The sequence below is a fragment of the Tympanuchus pallidicinctus genome, unplaced genomic scaffold, assembly GCF_026119805.1.
Source record: "Tympanuchus pallidicinctus isolate F22 unplaced genomic scaffold, pur_lepc_1.0 scaffold1, whole genome shotgun sequence".
Lineage (NCBI taxonomy): Eukaryota > Metazoa > Chordata > Aves > Galliformes > Phasianidae > Tympanuchus > Tympanuchus pallidicinctus.
The window spans coordinates 103,160,456-103,183,926 of record NW_026294618.1 but is presented as its reverse complement, the minus strand read 5'-3'; the positions used below and the strand labels follow the sequence as shown (position 1 = coordinate 103,183,926).

General features: G+C 42.9%; 1 protein-coding gene across 1 annotated transcript in view; it reads left to right on the top strand.

Moving 5' to 3' along the window:
* Positions 1-2,619: 2,619 nt before the first annotated feature.
* Positions 2,620-23,471, top strand: part of PCSK2 (proprotein convertase subtilisin/kexin type 2) — a 93,742-nt gene continuing 72,890 nt past the window's right edge. Inside the window, exons 1-2 of the mRNA XM_052677479.1 lie at positions 2,620-3,111; positions 19,197-19,301. Coding sequence (XP_052533439.1) covers positions 2,917-3,111; positions 19,197-19,301 — 300 coding nt within the window. The 5' untranslated portion in view covers positions 2,620-2,916. The remainder of the gene's footprint in view (positions 3,112-19,196; positions 19,302-23,471) is intronic.

Here is a 23,471-nt window from a genome sequence, read left to right as displayed (position 1 = left end):
GTGGTCTGCTAAACAACTGGGATTCTCAGTGCGGAGGAGACTGAACAGACACCCTGGTTGATGAAATACTGGGTATCCACTAAGAAAAGGAGAGTGATATAACATCCATTTAGCACTGGCCTGACCTGAAATATCTGGAGCTGAAATATCTGGAGCAGTTATAGTTCACAAATCGAGGAGATTAAATAGGAATTGTTGAAAGGCTGCTTCACTGAAAGAAATTGAAGGAGTGCTACCCATGTGTCTTTATCTTCACTACCTTGAAGTTACTATTAGGGGAGGAGAAATTTGGTAAAATTTCAGCTTGTCAGCACACAAATTCATAATAAAACCACTATCCAGTAGTCAATGCAGGACCAATCAGTATTCTAAAGAAGAGGCAGAGTTACAGGTTTTTCTGCAAATGACTGTAAGCAATCACTATAACTTCTCCACAGTGGCTGTAATGGAGCAGTCTTGATTTTTAACTCAAATCTATCACACCAAGTAGAAATAAAAAGGACTATGGACTAGAAGCAAAAATGGATACATGTAAGTTCTACAGCTTACATAAAGCACCGGGTTAGAAATCCCAGTGGTGCTGTCTGCTATAAACTTCGACTCAGAGAGACATATTGGAACTGACTTTTCCTAGTGCTATTCAGATCTGACTTTTTAACTCAATCTTTCATAATTTTTTTTTTCCCCACTCTTTTCTGTAAGCATAATTGGAACCATCCAAGCTCAGCAGCATGAGGTTTACAAGCTAGAACCAGCTGGCTCCATCTCTTCATCAGTGTAATGTCCCAGCCCTATATGTTCTTTGGTAGCACTGACTTGCAGAACAGCAGTGTCAGCTGGCAGCAAGGGATGAGAGAAGATCTGTGACTAAGTCAGACTGCTTGCCCAGATCTGTGATGTGGCCCTAGTTTCCAAATGAGCAGGATCTTGTCTTGCTGGTTTGATGGAGCCAGGAGGGCTGCTCCATTGCCTTTGTTATTGGTTCCTCCTTCTTTGAGTTGGTAACAAAATGGATGCATAGCAAGCAAAAGAAGAGTGACTAGGAGGAAGAAAGTCTTACATATATTCTCACATATAGGAAATTTTATAGTGGAGAAAATCCCACTTGGCTGCTTCTGTTTTAATTTCCCTCAGCTTCTCATCCTGAGGAACAGCTGTGAGTGGAAACCAGAGGGGCCTCCATTGGCTGGTGAGATATTGCCAGCAGCTGTTACTGATCTGAGAGCCTCACAGCCCCTGAGTCACCTGGAAACAAATCAAACTGCAGGGTCTGCTTTAATGCTGGGAGAGATGTTGTGAGGAGAGGTATTGCTGAATATTGATGAAAGCAAGCACCTTGGCTTAAAGAAATATCATATAAAGTTGTTTTAATAACTGTGTACGCTAAGAACAAGCATCTAAAATCAGGATTCTATTGATGTAGTGTCTTAATGAGGTTGCAAAGATGTTCTCCTTCTTTATTGTGCCATTTCTCATATTTTACCTTTCCCCAGTGTTTGATTTTTTTTTCCCCAACACCAGGCTTTCATTTACAGCACTTCTGTTGATTTAAAAGGGCTTTGGATCAGGCTCCGAGTTACCATTTCCCTTCTGTTTGAAGAGGGATTTTCTTCTACCCAGAGGAAGGAAATCAATAATTTGTCATGGCAAACTAACACTCATTTGGAACCACAATCACATGGTGAGCTTTTCTGTCGTTTTCTAAAGCTTTGGAGGTTAATGGAAGAAGAGTCTTCCTTGTGATCTTTGTTTTCTTTTGTTTTCCCCAGTTGATTTAGGTACTGTACTCCACTGGACCATTTGTAGAATGGATTGTGGTAAAATTTATCACGATTTGTTTTAAAGGCAGTGCTGCCTTACTGTGCTTTCTGTGTCCTAGGTTGTTCCCAGGGCTCCATTCAGGGATCAGTCTGAGGATTAACTCTTTTTTTTGCGTGACAAATTAACAAACATAGTCGTAGGAACAGGTTATCGTATACCTTGATTGAACAGTGAATACTCTGTACTATTCATTTCCACTAGGAGTTTTGAACAGGGTAGATTTCTATTCAGCAGAGCTCCATTCCCCTTAGGGCACAGCCACCTCTCTGAAATCCCCCCAGCACACCGACCCCATCCCAGGCTGTCTGCACAGGTGCAATCCTGCTGTTGCTTTCCTTGCATCTCGCATAGAGCTTGTTGTTCAAGCCCAGAGCCCCGCACTCGGTGCTCCTAGCGTTGTGGGGGCCCCGGACCCAGAGTTTTTCCCCTGAATGCTTCTCTGTGCATCGGTTTGTGCCAGAAGGGGCACGGGCACCCCGTGCTGGAACAGGGTGCACCTGCCGCTCATCGGGCTGGCTACGGGAGCCAGGTGCTGGCACCGGACCGCGCAAATTGCCGACAGCTGCCCAGGTGCGTTCTGCTGAAGCATTCGACCCCCAGCCTTACAGCTGCTGGCAGTCAGAACCCGCTAAGCGGGACAACCCCCCGCCGAGGGAGGCAGAGCTGGGGCTTGGGGTGGGGCTGCCGGGATGCTGAGCGAGGTTGGCTCCGGGGGGGCACTGCGGGCTATGCGATCGCCAGCCGCGGGCGGGGGGGAGCGGGGCGATCCTGCCCGGCCGTGATTGGCAGCGCGGCGGTGTCCCCTCCCGGCTGGTGCTTCCCCTCTGCCGGCTCCGCGTTGAGGAGGGGCCGGGGCTGCAGCGCCGGCAACGCGCACACCGCCGCGCCCTGAGCAGCCCCTGCAGCCCGGCCGCTCCCGCCGCTTTCCTTAGCCTGGGAATTTTTTTTTTCTTTTTTTTTTTTGGTTGTTATTTGTTTCCTTCCCCCTTCCCCCCACCTCGCATACTCCCCTCTTGCATCTTTTGGCTGCTTCCCCATCTCGCCCGCCCGGCGCCCTCCCCGCGGGCTGCCTCGGCGGGCGCTCAGCGCGGGGCCATGCCGGTGGGGCCGGCGCTGCTGCTGCGAGGCGCCTTCGTCGTCCTCCTCCTCCTCGTCCTGCTGCTGCTCTCCCTCGGCTCCCCGGCCCGGGCAGCCGTCTACACCAACCAGTTCTTGGTGGAGCTGCACGGCGGGGACCAGGCGGAGGCCGAGCGGGTGGCGGCTGATCACGGCTTCGGAGGGGTACGCAAGGTAAGGGCTGCCCGGAGCCGCTGGGAGCGGGGATGGAGAACGGCCGCGTCCTACAGCCGCACGGCTTCGGGAGTCCGCTTCCCGCAGCCGCTGCACGGCAGTCTCCCGGGAGGGCGATCTGCTCGGACTGGGAGGTGAGGAGTTTCCCACATGCTGGGTAGCTCGGCGGCGTCTTTGGACTTCGCTACGTAAACATCCTCCAATTGAGCTCCCATCCTGCGGGGCTCGGGAGCGGTGTGGGGCAGAGCGCAGCGGCGGCCGGGCCGCCCGAGAGCTTCCTGAGCACGGTTGGAATTGAAAACTGCTCCGAGCGCTGAAAATAATTAAAGCTGTATCTCCATGGAGAAGCTCGCACACGATTTAAATGGCAGATTTCTTAGGGATTTTGACACTTAAGTTTGAGAGGCTGGCAGCTTCCTTCGTGTCCCTGTTATTCTCGTGGAGAAATAGGACATTGTCAGGGCAGAGAATCCACTTATATTAAGCATGGTATGCAATCAGTGCTCATCACAATTTGATGTAAGTTGGGAAACTTCGAGTTCCATTGGAGGCTGTTTTCTCTCCTCAGGTCCTAGAAAGTCCTCGGTAGCTTTTGTGTCAAGGAGTCCCTGCCCAGCTCCTGGTGAGCCTTGCTGTGCTAGAAATCTCTAACACTGCAATAGTAATCAGAGCTCTAAACAGTTTAGTGTACAATCAGTGGGTCTAATACAGTGTACTGGTCGGGATGATTCCTGGCAGTACTTGGTTGGAGGGGTGTGGAGGGAAATAGAGCTCTGTGAGCATTATTTGGGTTTTTTCTTTTCCTGGTAGTTATGCAATGAGATCCTGATCTGACTTCCAAGGAAGTGAATGGAAATTGCGTGCTGAACTTGAATAAGTGAAATGATTTAATCCCCTGGGATACCTGTGTGTCTGTCCTATGAAGTGAGACTCACTTCCTCAGGCTGCCTTGACTCCAGTGGGGGCTTGTTACAGAAATGAGAACAGTGTTGCTTTGAACACCACCACTGCCTGCTGCTGATAAGATGCTTTTGTTTTGGGCTTGTCCTGGTGGTGGTGGGGCTGCTCTCCTGCTGCCTTTGGGACAGGAGCTGTTATAAGGATTTGGTCATGTTACCTGAAACTTTGTAAATAGTGTTGTTTGGTCAACGGTTTTCCCTTGTTATTGCTCTCTGCCTGCACTCCTTCCTTCATATTCTATCCTATCCTGGGGGTACCTGTCTGATAAGGCCTCAGGAGGAGGGAAGGGTACCTTGCTGCGGAGCTGAATTTCTTTTTACCTTAGCTAGATGCTTACAAATGCTGCTGTGACCATGTTGGGAAGAGATGGGGAGGGGGGAGAGGGAGGGGGAAACGACTGTAGAATGAAGAGCAGCAGCTTCTGTTACAGTTGTCTTCCCAGGGCTTGTTAAGATGCATACTGATTCCACATGGAAACTGTTTTTTTAGCTCGTCTTGGCAAGAACTGGAGGGAGATCCCCCAGGTATGTGGGAGGAGAGGATTTGCTTTCCTGTGCCTATCTCAGGGATGCTGTGTCCCTTGGATGTTGGAGTCCCATGGAACAAAGCCTTGCAGAGCTGTGGTGGTTTCTGTGTGTGCTCACAGCGAGGAGGAGGTGGCAGAGGCTCTTGTACTGTGCACGTGCTGTCCCAAGAGGTTTTCAGGTTACATCATCCTAGTCCTTGAAAAGCTAGAAAGCCTCCCACCCTGTGCCTACAAATCTGAGAGAAAATACCGCCCTGCTCTCTGCAAGGCAGAGATTTTAGGGAGCGGGAGGAGTTCCTAGAGTTTGGCACTTGGCTGAGGATAATCCATCAGAGCCTGATGGCAATCTGCAGGGGAAATCTGAACGGGGAGACAGGTGGGTGTCAGTAAAAGCGTGTGCCATCTACACAAGTGTCTCTCCAGTACTGCTGGATAGAAGAGCCTCCTGATCTGTTTTGCTCTCATTGGGCTTATCTAGCATCTCAGTTTATAGTCTGCAGGCCTCACTTTAACAGTAATAACAGCAGTGCAAAAAGTTAAACGCGGACGTGTGTGAGCATACAAACAGAGCTGGGAGTGATAAACTCTTTGGGGGAAAGCACCATCTATAGAACGTGCTGTCTACATTCTTGGAAAATTAGGAAAAAATTATGCAAGAAGAAATGATTTTTCCATGCTTCACATGTACTGTTTGGACAATACACTGCATTATTTATTTAAACTAAATCCAGTTACCCTTACCAATACTGAGGAAATACTGCTGTCTGAAAGCGGTCACCTTTGTTTCAGTGCAGGTATTTTCCTGGCAGTAGTAAAGGGCAGGTACAGCTTTTTTTTTTTTCTGGAAGGATTTAAGATGTGTAGAAGAGGGATTGCTTTTATACTTGTTATATATCACAGACGTGTGTTCCCATGTCTTTGCGGGAGCTGATTTTTAAATTACATATTTTTAGTGCTCACGGCTTTTCCCTGATAACACACAAACTGTGCACAAGTGCATATTGTGGTAATTTAACAACAAACTTCTGCAGGAATGCGAAGGAGAACATTGCCTTGAAGATTAATGTCATGAACAGTGTGCTGTGCTTTCTAATTGATTCCTTGGCCGTGTTCCCTGCCATCATTCCAATGCTTCTGCAAGACTACAGGTGGGCTAAAATATGTGCTTTAAACGTGGTGCACATGTAATTATTTCAGGAGAGCTCGGTGCTCACATAAACAGCTGCCTGATTTAGATTTCGGGCCCTAACATGAGGCAGAGTCTCAAGAATGCTGACCAATTTTCTTTAACTTTTCCTGAATTGACCTCAAATATGGACTTCTGCAAATATAATTGTGTTGATTTTTTTTTTAATGCTTACAGTTTTGCAGTCCGTTTGTGTGTACTTCTGTATATTCCCTATGAAACAAATGCCGTGATAAAGCATGTTCTTATTTAAAATGCTTATGCCATCTTCAAGCAAACAGGAGTCAGGAGGCAACCCCCTAATAGCTACATCATGTTAAATTGTGAGAACTATGAAAGGAACAACTTCCTTTTTTCTGTTTGCCTTCTGGCACCTTAGCACCAGAATGCATTTCTTAATGCGGGCTGAAAAAAGCTGCTTTTTGATCTTGTACTGCAGTTCTTATTCCTTTTTACCAAGGGGAGCTGAAAGAAACATTTGGATAGGTCTCATAACTGGAGATCAGAGCTCAGGTATCTCTTCCATTTCACCAGCAATGCTGAGGCAGATACAATCTACAAAATGCCACATATCTAAATATTCTGCTGCTTGTAGCACTGAGGTGAGAGGTTTTATAACAGTTGGTGTTGAGTGGCCTCAGATTTCAGAACATGGGGAATCTTATGTCACCCAAAGTGACTTTCTGCTTTCAGTTTTTTGCTTAGGAGACTGCTAGTTTAGGACCAAGCTTTATGGAGCTGCCTGTGACTTTATGGATGAAACGATGGGAGCTCATGTGTACTTACACGGTGCAGACACCATTTTGCCTAAAGCAAAACTTACCCACAAATAAGCCAGAATTCTTACTTGGGCAGCCCAATTTGTCTGCATCTAATGTGGAAGCAGATGATGCAGCAATGGAACATCCCATGCAAAGGAGAGTCAGGGAGCCTGTCCTCCCTGTATGAGTCCATTGGAGTCTGAAGACTTGATGTCAAGTCTCAGACTGCAGTATTTCCATGCACTAATATGTTTAATAATTAATTAGCTTTGCATTTTATGTTGGCCTAGAGGGAAGGGTGTTTGTTTGCACAAAGTAATCCTTCATTGTAGAAACAGAAAAAGCCTTTCTAGAACTGGAAGGTACAGTGTTACTAAGGAAATGTACAAAGAAACTAGGACAAGCAGAAACTTCTTGCAAATACTAATTGTGCAGCTACCAAGATTTCAGTAGGTTTCACCATAAAAGAAAGTGCTTCAGTTTTCGAGAGTGAATCTGAGCTGATGTGTTCAAGTTAAGGGGAAAAAACAATTAACTGCTAGGGAAAGTTTGATCCTGCTGTGGTAAGATGTGCTGCTGGGGGATGATGGATAGCTCATTTTTCCAGAAAGACCTTGAAGAAAGTAATTTTGGAGATGTGGAAAGAGCAGCCACCAGGGTCTGGACCCGCATCAGTTCCATGCCTGCAGAATGCTGGCAGTGCATTGCCAGGCTCTGGCTGGGAAGTCCCATCGGCTCCTGTTTACACCCTAGAGAAGTGTTAGAGGAATTAATTCAGTTATACTGTGGCAGCAGGGAGTTTGCCTCATATGTGAAACAATATAATCCTTTCAAAATGGTGCTTTTTTGTTGTTGCTGTTACATTCTATTTGGCATTCCAACTTGGACATAAGAGCAGCAACAGTAGTGAACACTTCAGCTGGCTAACTGAGCACACCAGGTCCCATGTTAGTTCAATGCACTTGCTCAGACATGTGAAAGCTGGACTCTATCCACATAAAGAAAACAAATGCTCATGCATATCCCTCAGCCAGTGTCTGCTGAGCTCCTTCTCTATCAGAGACCCAAACTGGCTGCTTGCTGGCGATGAGTGTTCTGTTTGAGGTGTAAAATAATTACCTTGTCAGCTTTCTGTAGCATCTATTCTTTGAATGCAAAACAAGGTCAGACTCCCCTGCTACGGATCCCTGCTGTAATTGCTCTATTACTGTTTTCAATACATGGTGTAGTTCTCTTTCCTGGCAAGACATGCAAGTTAAACCTTACTTTTACAGATAAGTTTTATTTACTGTGTTACAGCTCAAATGAAAAATCGTTTGCTTGTAAAGCTGCTTGTGTTTTTATTTATTCCATACAGCCTGAACTCAATGGCAAAATTGCTCATGTGACAAAGAACCAGGAAATGCCCCATCAGACTTTTTTCACTTTTTTTCTTCAAGCTGCAGCCCAACTCAGGACATGCAGTGATTTCTTTACATTATAATTAGTTTTACCAGTGTCAAGGAGAAAAATAGAGAAAATGCACAAAGAAGTGACCAGCATTTCCAGATACTGTGCTCACACCAGAACAACAAGGTACGCTGAGGTCTAGTTTGAGCCTTTGCCTGATTAAAAACTTGTGCAGCAGTGTGTTGCAAGGCACCAGGGATGGCTTGCAGCTCCAGGGTCTGAGGGCCTTAAACTGCTAAGGAGCATCAGTTCCTGAAGCCTAGATGCAGCTGGGTGCCTCCTGCTGCTTGCTCCCTTTCATCCTCAGGCAAGGAGAGCAGCTCTGGCAGTTCCTAGCTGCCCCCAGTCCTGAGCTAGCCTGCTGGGGCTGCATGCAGCATTGCATGCAGTGACTTCAGCTCCCCGGATTATTTATCTCCATGATGGTACATGGAGATCTCAGTGCCATGCATGTAAGGTTCGTGTTCTGTGCCAAGAGAGACAGGCTTGGTATACAGAAATAACCCCTTTGCTTTAAGTCTGCCACTGGGCTATTTCAGACCTGTGCTGTGAATTTATAGCTATTTTAATATTGGTGCTAGATAAACGAAGACCATTAGCATGGTGTCACTGCCTGTGAATATACCACCCTGCTGGCAGCCTAGCATCTCCTACCTTTTGCCCACACAGCTTTCCTTTGTGACTTTCAGACTGCTTCTGGATGCTACATTGTATGGGTATATTAACTGCCTGTATGCACTGAAGCTTTGTGATCCAAAAGCAGTGGCTCAGTCTGGGACTCTGGTGCTGTAATTCCTCTGAACAGGTTTTCCAGATGTTGAGAGCAGTCTGGCTGTTCCCCTAAGAAGCAGTGTGGGTATCTGTGGCTTTTACTTATGCTTAAGTCAAATCTGTCCCCAGTCCCAAATCTGTGCAGCAAAAGGATATCTGCTTTTGTAAAAGAACCCTGTTTTGGATGGCTGTTGTTTGGTATCAGAGCAGATGGACAGATCTTACTGCCATGTGACAACCAGAACCAGATGGTTTCAGTTACTCTGCATGAGGTAGAACATTTTGTTTCCAACTTGGGAGTTCACATCCATACCAAACCTCTAGACCAAAATAAATTGTCAGTGCTCTCCCAGCTCAGAGTGCTTCCATGTGAGAACTCAAGGAGACCCCTGGTATTCATTTGTTAGCAGGTAAATGGTCCTGGAGACTGACCGTGCTGCTAGGCTGGGTGCCTTCAAGAAGCATGGAGATAACTGTAGGATTCCTGAATTTATTAGATGTTATCTTTTAGAAGAGCCAACTTGTGTGAAGGTGGAGGATAGCTTTGTGTCTTCCTCTCAAAATGTGCAGGCAATAAGATATAATACCCCATCCATCTTAGAAGACTGTTTTAACAATACTAATGTGGTTAAAATGGGAAAGCAAACCCAACTGCAAAGCTGTTATCATCAATGTAGGAGTGCTAACGTGTTCAATAAATGCCAGATCAGAGCAATAACAGCACAAATTTCATTTAAACTAGAACTTTTACTAGTAAGCCTGTGCTGATTTAAAAATAAATAAAATATATCAGACTTCCTGGAACAGTTACAATGGTAACACTTGAGGTGGCAGTTAAGTGGAAGTTTGCATGCAATCCTTTTCTTCATCCATGTATGGAATTATTCCAGTTAAAATGAATCTGTACGACTCAAGTGTCAAATGCTCGTAATCAAACACTTACAAAGAAGCTGCTGAAATATATGTGGGATTTATTTGGTAGATAGTTTCAATCAGTGAGTTCTGAGACATGAGCGTGTTCATGGAAAATTCTGCGAGCTGGAAATCAAGCCAAAATGATTAAGTGAAAGATAAATTGTGCCAGCTCTTGTTAAAATAATAGAGCAAGCAAGCCATCTTCTGCAGGTCTGGTTTTAGGACAAGTGGCTAATTTCTGTGAGGGCTGCAGTAATCAATGGCTGGACTGTACGGATGTGAAGTTACCTTTGCCACGCAGTGCTGTCCTAGTCAACAGAAAGTTCAGTTCCTCTTTATTTCAGCTTTTCAAATAATGAATAGGTCAGGTTTCTACAGGATGCTGGCTGCATCCACAGGATGGTGGCTATAAATATTGCAGTGAGCAGCCTGGTGCTTCCATCTATCACTTGGCCTCTGGTGGGAGGATGCCAAACTGCTTGACTCTTTGTCAAAGATGGGATTTCTCCAAGAAACCTGAAGTAATGTGGTGCATTGGTCTTGCTGTAAATCAATGCGAGCTCTGTGTTTAACTCTTGTAAGTTCATTGAAATGCTCCTGGGCTGTGCTTTGGGACAGAGTGAGCTGTGTGAAATTCTGCACAACCACCTTGTGCTGTTCTGCATGATGAAACCTGATGTGGCCATGAAGTTATAACAGTCACTCTGAGTCTGGTTGGAGTGAGCTCTGGCTGTATTTTCAAGTAGTGTGAGCTTATACCTGGAATTAGGGAGTACAAGCTAGCTCAGTCTTACTGCTTATATACAGGGTTGTAAACAGCTCAGGTGGACGGCAGTATTGCTACTTTAGTCACTCAAGAAATGAACAGGGACGTAATGTTCTTCGTCATGTATTATCTATCTTCTCAAACAATACCTTTGTGTAAATGTTACATCCTTAATTTCTTTGTCCACAGAAAGCAAATGGAAAGAGTGACCTCAGTGTTTGCATCAAACCAGTCAGCAAAAGTGCATTACCAGTGCTCATGAGTGAGTTAGATTATTTGCTTACCTGATGAGTAAAAGGTACTGTGTCACACCTGGCTTCTCCTAGAGTGTGCAATGAGATTGTGAAAACTGAGACCCAACAACTTTGTATGTACTAATGATAAAACAGAGAAACAGGCCCTGTTATCAGGGATGCACTCAATATCAAACTAGAGCTGGGCGGATGAAACTCTTAAATAAGTAGTTTTAAAAAAAGGGGAGGGGAGGAGTGATCAGGAGAGGATGGGGTATCGTGTATGCTTTCTTGATGAGAGTATCCTCCTTTCTGCCTATTCTTCCTTTATGAAACACAGGTGAAATGAATTGGTACAAGTCTGAAATAGCTCTGTAGCTGAACGCTGCATTCAGTGTTCATTGTGCAGAGCTGAGTACAGCTGAAGCTTCTGCCTAAGGCTTCCAGCTACATCCGAGATGTGGTGAATTAGCTATAACCTTTACTTGTCCCCATGGGGACCTTGTGCTTTCCCATGTCAGTTAATCTAAAAAATGTATGTCAGTGAAATTTAGCAACTTAGAAGTCACTCTGAATCAACTGTTATGCATAATTGTCATTTCTGAGTTTGGGTGGAGAAGTGTGACAAATTGGGGCCTGAACATACTTGCAGGCTAGAGGGGAAAAAAAAAAAGGTAATGATGAAAATCAGTTGTTTGCACTGGTTAAATGATGGTTGTGAGTCTGGGTACCATCTGAAGATTGATCTTTACAGCATTTCAGTCTATTGATTTTCGCATTACCATTTAGACCCTGAAACTTTACAGGTGACTGTACTTCTAGTTGTAAGACCTTTCCATTTCTCATGCAATTCAGATATAGTTCAGAATGAAGTCTAGACAGAACTGATACAGATTGTTTTCTCTTTTCTTTCTGATGGGATTAAAATACTCAATTTCCTTATAAAATACCTTTTTTTCCCTTCTAACTGAAGACATTTTATCCACATTAAATATATTGGTAGAGAAACCAATATTCCAAGCTCCAAAAACTGAAGCATGCTTAAGTAATTAATTAAAAACCTATATTTTTCCATGCCTAACTGATGTAATAAAGAAAGATCAGCACATACTGGGTTGACCACAATTTCTGTCAGCAGTAAACGTTTGTCATCCATCAGTTTGTAGCAACAAATAGTAAGAAGACATTTCATAGTTGACTGAAAGGTCAGCGGGGAAGGGAAAGAGCTGGTGATACAATTTGCTTTCCTTTCTCATCATTATTGCTAGCATCTGGGCAGATTTTGTTTATCTTTTATTTACCATCTAACACAGAGCTCTTGAACCCACTCACAGCTGTTAGCCTCCATTGTGAAGTGAGGATCGTACAGGACATACCGGAGCTGAGATGAGTTGTCTCCAGTTCATGACGATGCGAGTAATGGACCCATTCATCTCTGACATGGTCTTCTATTAATATGGACAAATGTCCATGACTTTCTGCTACCACAGTCAAGCAGCTTCACAAAAGCAAGGAAAACAGCAATGCTCTGAAATGTTACTTTTCCTTGGCTCCACTGAAAATGTTTTCTCGAAGCTTCCTTGCACTGCTCTTTTCAAACCAAGTATTTTGTCTCTTTTTTTTCTTTTTTTTTTTTTTTTCTTAAATGGGGCAGTTTTGTTTTTAACTACTGCCCATCAGCTTTTCTCCCAAACAGCATCTATTTTTCTCCAGAAATTGAGGTTTTTTTTCTGGGACCTGCCAGACTTGTTTCTATTGCTAAATCATACTGAACTTCCTTGAGAAGAACTTTCAATCCATCAGCTATTGCTTGACAGCCTGGCACTAAATAGACACGGAGAATAAAGGGTTTGTAAAGAAAGAGTTACAAGCCTTTCTTAAGTGTTGGGGAAGGCCAGCATCTTTACATTAGTACGGTTCACCTTTTTTGTGCTTTCTTGAATAGTTCTTGTCAGTAGCCAGCTTATTTTGGTTCGAGCTGCTTTTATAGCTGTATTTCCTTAGAGTTTGAGTTCATGACTTTGCTTTTAGGCACTACATTAGCGGAGCACTTGCGCACACTTGTCCTACACACTTTACTGTGTGGACATTGATTTTAAACATAGTGCTGAATAACGCTTTGCTGAAATTCAGAGTGTCCTTGAGTAGCTGTCTGAACCCCTCTCCATCCCTGACATGCAGATACCAGTTATTTTTAGCAGGGTTAAGCTATATCTTAATGCCGTGTTTCAAATGTAACAAACTTTATTTCAAGTGTTTTATCTTCATATTCTTAGAGCTGATGTCACAGTGGACCTTGGAGGAACAATGGGAGTCTATCTTTTTAGTTACGTCCTTAAAAGGATAGAGAATTGTGTTGTAGATCAGAAGAGAGGGAAAACAACTCGTTAGTACTAATTGCTGTCAATACTGATCGACCTTTGTTAGAAATAAATTGTGATCACTGAAATGTGCAGACTATAACTAAATTTATTATAATTTGAATTTTCTCTATAGCACGCTGATAGATTTGTCATGTATTATTTAATCATTAAAATATTTACCAAATTTCAGTTTTTAAAGAGATACCTGATATATACATATAGATTTACCCACTAATATGTATTGACAATGGCACTTAGCATTTTATAGTTTCAATAGTGCTGTGCAGACATTAATTACATGAATTCTATCAATAAATAAAAATAGGTAAACAAGTACTTATTAGACTATGCTATTTTACATGCAACTGAAACAAGAATATTAACAGCTGTAATTGCCTAAGCTTCTCCTAGCATTGGTAGAAACAGGGATTGCCCAGCATCTCAGAGCACTTGCCAGGGCTAAGCTGCAAGAAGTATTTAATCTATAATTGAAAATCATGACCTGCGGGTCTTAGTTTTGGTTCTGTCCTACAAGTGCCGCCATGGGGGCGAGGGGAAGAGTCAAGAGGGAATAGCAAAATTAAATGCTCCTAGACAGGGTAATAGTGGTGGGGAGGATATTTAAGGTGTGAAAAATTTCACAAAATATTACCATCTTGGGAGATGCTTTGAAAACACAGAAGGGCCTTGAAAGAGCAGCAAGAGACCCAGAAGCACCTGGTTTCTCCAGTTAGGAGATAATTGTGAATAGCATTAGTCTTGTTAGCCTTTAGTTGTAAAATATAAAAATAGCAGATCCACTCCTGGGGCACCAGCTTTTTTTTTTCCCCCATCTTCTTAAAGTGTTAACTGTCATGTGCTAAATGAACTAATTAGTTAACCTGCTCAGATTCTGACCAGTTTTCTGTCTGTGAAGTAATCTGTAACGCACAGCTGAGCTACTAGCAGGACCAAGTTAAGAAAGTTAAGTTTAGGGGCAGATACTTCTCCGAAGAATGTCTGGAGTCTAATTTCTGTTTGCTTTTTTGGATATGAGTTTTTTGTTTAGTTTTTGCTTGTTTTGTTGGTGCTCTTTTCCTCATAGGATCCTCAGCATCCTATGAGACATAATGATGATTACTGAGCCTTCACTTGAGGCTTTCAATACAACAGTAACAATCACCAACTCCAGGTAACGATGATCTGGATCAATCCATAGAGTCCAATGTAATTGCTGGTGCATAAGCAAGAACATTCATCTCTAAATCTGAGAACTGTCCTGCTTTGGCTGTATTCAGCAGTGCACGTGACAGAATCAATAATGTGTTCTGTGGTTACCGAGGAGTAACAGATAAAACTCTAAAATGCACAGATCCATTCATCTAAAGTAAAATGTCTCTTTTAAAAGCCTGAAATGGCATGTACAAACTGATAAAACTCGCAGCAAATCCACAACCTTGTTGCTGATGACTTACACGACTGTTGCAGGCTTTCAGGATAAAGCTCTTCAGCAACAAACTTAAGTGATGTGAGCACAATAAAACGTAAAAGCTTCTGAATTCATCAGTAGAAGAAATGCTGAACTGTGTGAATCTCAGCTGACTTTACAGGGTTCATGTTGTGTATAATGGATGTTTTAATGAGATTTACATTTTGGAGGTGTTAAAGCTGTGGCTAACACCTCCACCTGCCAAATTTGCCAAGCTAAATAGGCTTAAGTTTGATTATTACTTGGATGGAGACAACTAACACGTACGGTGTGAAGGGGGCCAGGAAGACCAAATCAGAGCATTGAACCATTCAGTCCTGGAGCCTGGTTGCTGTTTGGAGCTTGTGCAGATTCTACCTGAGCTCCTTTTGCTGAGGCTTTTGAATAATTATAATGAACTAATGAGAAAGCGTGAAATCCTTGCCTGGGGCCTTGGGCACGCTGTGGACTGAGTTTCACATTGAGCAACCTCTGGCAAAGCTATAGCCCTCTGTGCTATTCCACACTTCTCCACCACCATCTGAATTAATCCTTTCTTATTTGTACTTTGTTCTGTTTTATTTCTACGCATCGAGCTGCCTGAGTTTCTAGCTGGCTCTACTTGTATGTGGTCCTCGTCGCTATAGCGAGTGAGTGCCTTTGACTTCAGATTTGGCTCCCATCTGTATATTTAAAAGTAAAACGATTTCTAATGCTAATCAGGGTGAGGGAAAATGAGAGAGAGAGTTTTAAAAATTCATATTGAATATTTATAAGCATCCTCGGTGCATTTGGGGAAGCTGGGATGAAAAGGTTTCTAAAAGGTTTCTAATTTCTGCTGCGAGGCACTTCGTTGTGCTTCAGCTGTAATGGCAACTGAAGGAGCAGGGCCTGAGGGGCTGTGAAGGCTCCAAACACATTTTCTTGTGCCAGGTCTGGGTTGTATAATTACTGAGCAGTAATGGGATGAAAACTCACCTGTGGAGATTTATGGCTCCTTTTAAAGGCAGGAGCTGTGCTAAGGCTATGTTGAGGAGAGATTATGTTAGTATGTTTTATTTATTTTAATTGAGGGCAGGTGTTGTTTTTTTTTTTTTAATTTCCTTAGAGCAGATCAAAGGTTTCTTCAGCACCAGTCTTGGTTTGTACCCTATGTACCAGTCCCATCTTTGTGCAGGCAAGAAGCCCCAAAGAAGATCTTTGCCATCTTCTCTAGATAAGGAATTTCAGTCAGTCTTAATGACAGATCCATTTATGGTGATTTCAGTGGCAATCAAGAAGGGTAACTGTTTAAAAGAAAAACAAAAACAAAAAACACAACAGCTTTTGCTTTTTTTAAATTATTTTACTCTACAGAAGTTGTTGCAGACTGTTGTCTCCGCTGCAGACTAGGAAAAGGAGCCATAGCAATAGGTTCAAGTAATCTGTTATTCACTGTTTTAGAGTAATGTGGTATCGGGGAAGAATCGCTGGAAATGAGACACGAAACCCAGCAGAGTATTTCAGGGATGCTGTGTTAAAGGATGCAGCAGGACAGGCTGCATGTGAAGCTCAGGCAGAGAAAACTCCTTAAAACAAGACAGAGCTATTCAGTCTGTTCTTGCTTCCTGTTTGTGCCATAATTTGCTTGTAAGATGCATGGGAAATAGAGCCCTGAAGCAAGTCAGTGCCATTTGATGGGAAAGATAAGCCTGGGAACCAAGGCTCCTCTTTGGGTTTGCATTGCATTTGTCATTTCTTAAATCTAGAGACAGGTTGTGAGAACTGGACCTCACTGTGTCGAGGTGAAATAGTGATCTATCTGATGGCTTTATTCAATATTTTGTGAGTCTGTAATGTTGGTGTTTATTGGTGCTTTATAGCACATTTGCTGCAAACATAAACTCCTGGCTAGATTGTACCTTTTATCCCCACCAGTGTGTCTCTCCAAGGTGGCTCAGATGCTGCTGGTTTAGATAAGGGGCAGAGCTGCAGTTCAGTCTTTCTGTGGCTTCTTTTCTTCAAACCCTGCACTGCTGTGCAGCTGGTCTTCATGTCTCACGTTTTTGGACAGACAAAATTAGATCTGATGCTGCTATGCATTGTCCAACACAGAACTGACAAGGAAATAAAGTTGGACCTTCCCTGTCAAGCAGACAAAGCGGGATGGACATCCACTCCAAGGGAGCTGCTGGCTACCCTGACCTGGACAAGTGCCTGTGAGGAAGACGATATCCTATGACTGCTTTTTCTTCTTGGAGCAGATCTGCTTCTGGAAGCTCAATGTGCTGTGCTTTTTGTTTCCCTTTTGTCCCTTCCACAATTGTGTGGTACTACCCCTGTGCCCCCATTAGGAGCAGTTGTTCGCTGACAGGCTGTAGCAGAGTTCATGAGCCCAGAAGCAATGCAAGCAGGGTGGAATCCTAGCTGCCTATTTACAGCCCCTTTTCTTGAGGGCTGCATCTAGGACAGCACCAAGTAAATTTCCTGCATGGGAAAGACTGCATATGAAAGGGGAGTGCAGGAAGGCTGTGGGCCATGAGTTTATCTTATTTTTATTTCAGTACTAATTGCACCTGTATTGCTCTTTTGCAGCAGTAATCTGATAAAAGCAGAGATCCCAGCCATTTCCCTTTCTAGATAAGCCTCTTCCATTTAAAGAGTTATTTTCTTTCCTCCACTTAGTTGAACACCAAAATTTCAAAAGTAATTTTCTGGTCCTCATTCTTTTCTAGAAGGAGGTTAAGTACTTCATCAAGGCAGTTGCAAAGCTAAAGCAAAGGTTGGCACAGATTGATGGATGAGGGCTCGCTCTCCTTGCCGTGTTCAATTAGTGATTCTGTTTTTGCTCGTGTCTTTTTCACCAGTAATTTCATACAAGTTAATACATTACATAATTCCTGAGTTTCTCAGTCTGCCTTATTTATACATCAAGGCAATATTAGGCCTTGTTTTTTTACTAGTTTTTTATTGCCCTTAATAATCCTTCTTACTTTAATTTTCAAGTGCTTGCCAGTAATTACAATCTTATATAATTGCTAGTTTTTGTGTGAGGGCAGGAAACTTTGTTTCTTTCTTACAGAAGGAGCCACAAGATCGAGTGAATTATTCACCCATGTTTTGTGCACAGTCTGCTGCTGAAATAGGATTCTACTCCAATTCAGTTCCAGCTTACAGTGAACTTATTATGGAGTAAGCTACTGCTGGTGGATCTTCAGGGCTTGCGGTGCATGTGAGCCCTTTGGTTTTCATTTCACATCGTTACATGCAGTGTTTATGTGGTCATACTGAGCTCCTACGCAGAACTGAGCTCCCAGAGAACCTAATGGCAGGAAAAGCAACCCAGTTGTCAGGTACCAGCATCCTGGTCTTTGGAGTTCTGGAGTCAGTCACAGGAGTGTGTCAAACATGAAGCACTTGAGTGGCTTCAGGGATTTCACTGCAAAAACCCTCATCGATGCATGCACTGTCTTAAGCGCTTTGCTGGCATCTGACTTTTCCTGCCTTCCTGTAGTTTAAAGATTTCCTGAAGAGTTTAGATTTTCTGCACGTTGCTATTTCTGTTGTTATTCACAACTCATGGTGTTTGATCATGCCATGTTTCAGTTATTGCCCCCTTTCTGAACAGAATTGGAGCTTTAAGAGGCATAGCTATGTGGGTAGATGGGAGGACTTCTGTGGCTACTGCTGTGAGCTTTTTGTAGTCTTGTTTCTCCTTCAAATACAGTTGTGTTGTTCTTCACGTGTGTATGAAGCTGATACAAGATATTCTGGTTATTTGCCCAGAAAAGCTCTCCAGACAGAGCTGAGATTCAGCTCTAAGGGTCCACGATGATTTTGATGAAATCTGCTTAACCTGAAGTTAGAAGGAGGTCCTTGTAGCAGAACAGAATGCTTTGATTTTTTTTTCTTAAAGTTCCTTTGCGTTACTGTATCACACACAGTGGGATTTTAAAAGTAAAAATGGAATTTTTTCATTTCATTGACACAGACTGCTTGAAATAGCATAAAAAGAAGACTTTGCAGGAGAAAAGAAGTTAGGTCTCAGTCATTTTTGTAGTGTGATCAAATTTTAAACTGTCAGAATTCCCTGAGAAACTTGCATTCCCATGCTACTCCACGCAAATTCCAAAATACATTTGCAGAACTGCGACAGATACTGTGGTAAATGTAATGAAACAGGGAATAATGTCGTAGTAGGAAAACTGTATCCATGAACTGCATGTACCTGTATACAGGTATGGAGTCTCATTTATGATAACAGGATCCTGCTGCCCTTATTCATCCCAGGATTTGGCAATTGTGGCATTGCCTCTGATGCATTCTAATGACTTGGAAAGGTACTTGTGTAACAGCTTACTGGTGGAGGATCGTTTGTGGTAGTTTCAAATCATTTTGCAGTTTATTTTGTTCTTTTACTGCATCTTTTTCAGGAAGCAAGGGATTGCCTTTCAGAATATTAGTGCTGATAACCTTAAGCTTAAGCCAAAAATAGTATGAAGTGTGCATACAAGCCATACATGGTAAAACTGCAGCAAATAACCTTAATGCTGCTGGCACACCTTTCAAAAGTAACTTGGAACTGATGTTCTCAAGAGTGATTTGGGCACTGTGGTGTAACTCCTCACAAGTCTTGTTTTGTTGGCACCTGAGTTGCCTCACAGGTAAAGTCTTCCATGGCATCCTTATTAGTGGCTGATAACTCTGTGTGTTTCTCTCTTTTCCTCAGCTCCCTTTTCTAGATACTGGTTACTACTTCTATCACAATGGCATTGCCAAGGCCAGAAGAAGACGAAGTCTTCACCATAAGCTTCATCTGGAAAAGGATTCCAGGGTAAGTGTATCTACATTATTTGCACCTGACAAGTTGTTGTATTTTATTTTTTGAAGTCCACAAGCTGGCAATAGCTTGTATTTTTTTTTTCTTTTTTTTTTTTCTTTTTTTTTTTTGTTTTTGTCTGAGTTGCTACACCAGAATAACACTGGACTGGAGTGGGGCCAGTGGCACAAAAAGTGCATTGGCTGCCCAAGTAAAGTAGATAAGCCTGAAGAGTGATATCATGACAGCAAATAGATTAATTTTTAATCCTTCAGTAGGCTTTAAACTTTCTGTGCTGCAAGCAAAAAAAGAGGAGAGAATAATTTTATCCAGAGAATTTTATTGCCAGTTATTATATGTTATTGGAACACTTAAGAAAATGAAGAAATGAATAGAGGGGAAAAAAAAGGTTGCGTAAGATTGTAATTGTTGTGACACCACAGGAGTCAAGATCTGATGAATTCCCAACTTAGTTTTCCCACTTTTGCAGGAGTTTCAAGTGGTTCTTGACCAATGTGCAACAGGGATGCGTGTGGCCAGTCCTGAGTCTGCTGGTGCTCACTGCAGCCTCAGCCTCAAGCTGAGCACTCCTGTACTTGTTCCAGACTGGCCATTTAATGTGCTATCTCAGACTCAAATGTGTCTAAGAAAGTATTTGAAAGAGCTTAAATGAGTCTATTTTCTCTTTCAGAAATACTTTCTTTTGCAGTCTTCCAATATTTGTAGTCTCTAGATTCTCAGTTGGTTTCTGTCGTGTGCAATGAAATCTCATTTTTGCTGTTATCTCCACCCAGTCTGATTAATGTTTATAAGTATCTAAAGGGAAGTGGAAAGCAAATGGATGAGGTCATGCTCTTGCTGTGTAGCAATAGAACAAGAAGTAATGGCCTAAGACAGAACTTAGGAAGTTCCATACAAACATGCAGAAGTTCTTTATGATAAGAGTGACAGAGCACTGGAGCAGGCTGCCCAGAGAGGTGGTGGAGTCTCCTTCCATGGAGATACTCAAGGCCCACACCTGCCTGTGTGACCTGTTGTAGGGAACTGCTTTAGCAGGGGGGTGGACTCGATGATCTCTTGAGGTCCCTTCCAACCCCTGCAATTCTGTGATTCTGTAATTCTTATTGATGCTGCGTACCAAAGATTTGCTCTCCTTGGTTTCAGTGAATAAAGCCCCATATTACAATAATTAGGACTATTTCCTCTGTGAGGAAAAGAATGGTCCTGGGTGTGCCTCAGCCGTGTGGGTTGCACTGAGATGGAAGTGGAATAGAGGCACTATTTCGTTTCCATAAGTAGTAGGACAGTTTCTCATCCAGCCCTGTTAAGTAGTCTGAGTTCTGATGGTACCATATAGGTCAGTTGGTTTTTATAATAGAGTTGGAGAGCACTTAAAATCGTTACTTTTATTTTCCTTCTTTCTTTTGCATGTGGAACTTGGGGAAATCATTAAAATTCTTGTCATCTTTGTGCGTAAGTGGAAACATCAGTTGTGTTGACAGTTCTTAATTTCAAACTCCAAAAATAATTTCTGAGTTTAACGGCAGTTTTCTGGACCATTTATACTCAATTTTGTTTAGCAACAGATGTCAGCACTGTCATGGTTAATCTGTTAACGCATGAAGCCAAAAATAAAATGTTCCTGTTACTGGGCTAGCGAGGAAGCAAACTGACTGCTTCCACCACACAGCTTTCCAAATCTCTTGGGAACGACTACAGCAAACGTTGTAGATGCTTAGCCCTACCCAAATTCTGTGACATAGTGGGCTGCAGTTGTTCTGTATACTTTTCACTTCTAAAGAGATTACAATTCCTCACTAATCTTAATTATTAGTTGAAAAACAGCACAGATGTTCACTCAATTAATTAATGTTCTTTAATCAAGGAAGTCCCTTGAGGAACCATGTCAGTTTTTCAAGAGTCTGGAGAGATAGATGGCAGAGCACTATGCAAACAGGTTACTGCATCATCTTCAGGCTCTGTCTTTTAAAATGCTTCAAAAAGCTTTTATGCATAAAATTTACTGTGTTTTACCAAAGTAATTTGGAGATATGCTAAGCATACAGAGCCATCCCATGATAAAAGTCATTGCTTTCCAGAGGGCAGGAATGGAATGTTATTAAGATAACTTCAAATATTTATTCAGAGGACCAGCCTCAAATATGATTAATTTGACATTATTTTATAGAACAGTGTCACTGAGGCCTGAAGCAGTACTGGCAGCAGGTGAAGGCACGTATAATAGTGTCATGTGTTGTGCTGTTGAACTGTTTACGGGAACAATGCAGGTTCATGAAAGCACTGTGCCTTTGGTTTCCTCTCAGGGATTCTCACTCAGGATGGCAAACGCCAGAGTGAGCCGAACTATTTCAAATGGAGGCTGTTATGCTCTTGAAAGTAGAGTCTGTGACATACAGAGAACCTTCTAGGAGAGATTGGTTTGGAAACCCCTCTTTTGTAATCAGTTGCAAATTTCCACAATTTCCAGGTGTGCCTGTACTTTGTTATTTTCCTCATGTACCATTGAGGCCAAATAGATTTTGGAAAGCAAACAAACAAAAGGCCTCTAATATTTTTCTATGTTAAAACTGAGCTTTTAATGACACGAGGCATAGCAGAAAGATAACCAGTACTCACCGTGAGAAATTGCATTTTCATCTGCCTTTGTTTATTAATAATTTCAGCTTTAATTTGTCAGACCAAAAGATTAGCCATTAATATTGGTTTGCTTTGGGAAACTTCACTTAAGGACCTGCTGTTCTTTGAAGGCTTCAAGCAGTGGGATGGTCCTTGCAGTGATCTGCAGTCATAGGCAACTGGGAAGTAGAAACAGCAGGGTGACAGCAGGGGATAATGGCCAAGAGTGACATAAAGCCCAGGAGGAGCCAGAGTAGGATGGGACCAGCCATCAGTATGAAGGTGAGGACAGAGTGATTGGGGCAGGCTGAAGCAGGAGCCCTTTCCTTCTCCACCATAGCTAAGAGAAAGCCATGGGATTTCCTTCATTTTAATTTTCAAAACAGATTTGGATTGTTGGATCCTATAGAGAACCTAAGATGGATTTTTAATACATGATTTGAAAAGTGACCACAAAAATAAATGGAAAGAAAAAATATACAGTCCTTAGTTACCTTTTGGAGCTATTTGTGTTTTTGCTGTTGTTGGATATTTTCTGTTAGTAAATAATCTTCCACTGAAGGAGCAAGAGTTGAAACACAGTTTGTTCTAAGATTATTTTGCTTTCTTTCAAGTTTTAGATAAAACTGTTTTCCTCCCACACAGTTTCTTCTGTCAGACAGCTGCCAAGATTAATTCCAGTCCAGAAAGAGGCTTTAATGTACAGAGCAGAGCCACTTACTGATATCTATATGTGAGTGCATCTGTTTTGGTGTTAGGGGAGTAAATACATATGCGTGGAGGCGGGAGGAGGTGAAAAGGGAATCTTCCACTGAGAATGAGTTTGACACTTAGCTGATGAGTTCTTTGGTTATAAACATCTCAGTGATGGCAATTGTTAAGTTTTCTAAAAAGGATTAGAATGGGGAACTCTGCTGATGCGTGTGGTGGTACAGCAGTCTGGCGAGGGCAGGTGCACAGCTTCAAGATGTCAGCCTTATGTGCCCAGAGCTGCCAGTTCTGTCGTGAGACAAGGGAAGAGAAGGACGCTACAAATGCAGAACATCTGTGCTTTTAGCAAAGCAAATCACTATTGTCTCTACTCTTCCTCACCTCAGATACCTCTCATGCCCCTTAATGTGACTGGCTTTTGATTGGACCCTTGCCTCAGGTGCAATTACAGTAACTTTGGGTGTTGCTCTGGGCTTTACCTTCGCCAACCTCATCAACCTTTGTCAGTTCTCTCATCATCTTGCCATCTTTTAACTTACTTTCCTTTCTTTGGTTTTCAGCATGCAGGGACATGTGGTCTGAGCCCCTGTCTCCCTTGCTATCCCACCACTTGCAGTGTGAAGGCAGAAGTGCCTTCACACAGTCACCTTGGACTGGAGGAAAGAAGGCTGGCAACTTGGGGAGAGCTACTGCTGCTTAGCAGGCAGCAGCCCTCAGCAGTGGCTGTGTAGCCTCTGTAAGCCAATTTTCTGTACCCTTTCTGGCAGCTTTAATGAGAGGCTTGAGATAAGCTAAGGAGGGAGCTTTTTATCCTACTTCCTTTGCCAGCAGATCTGC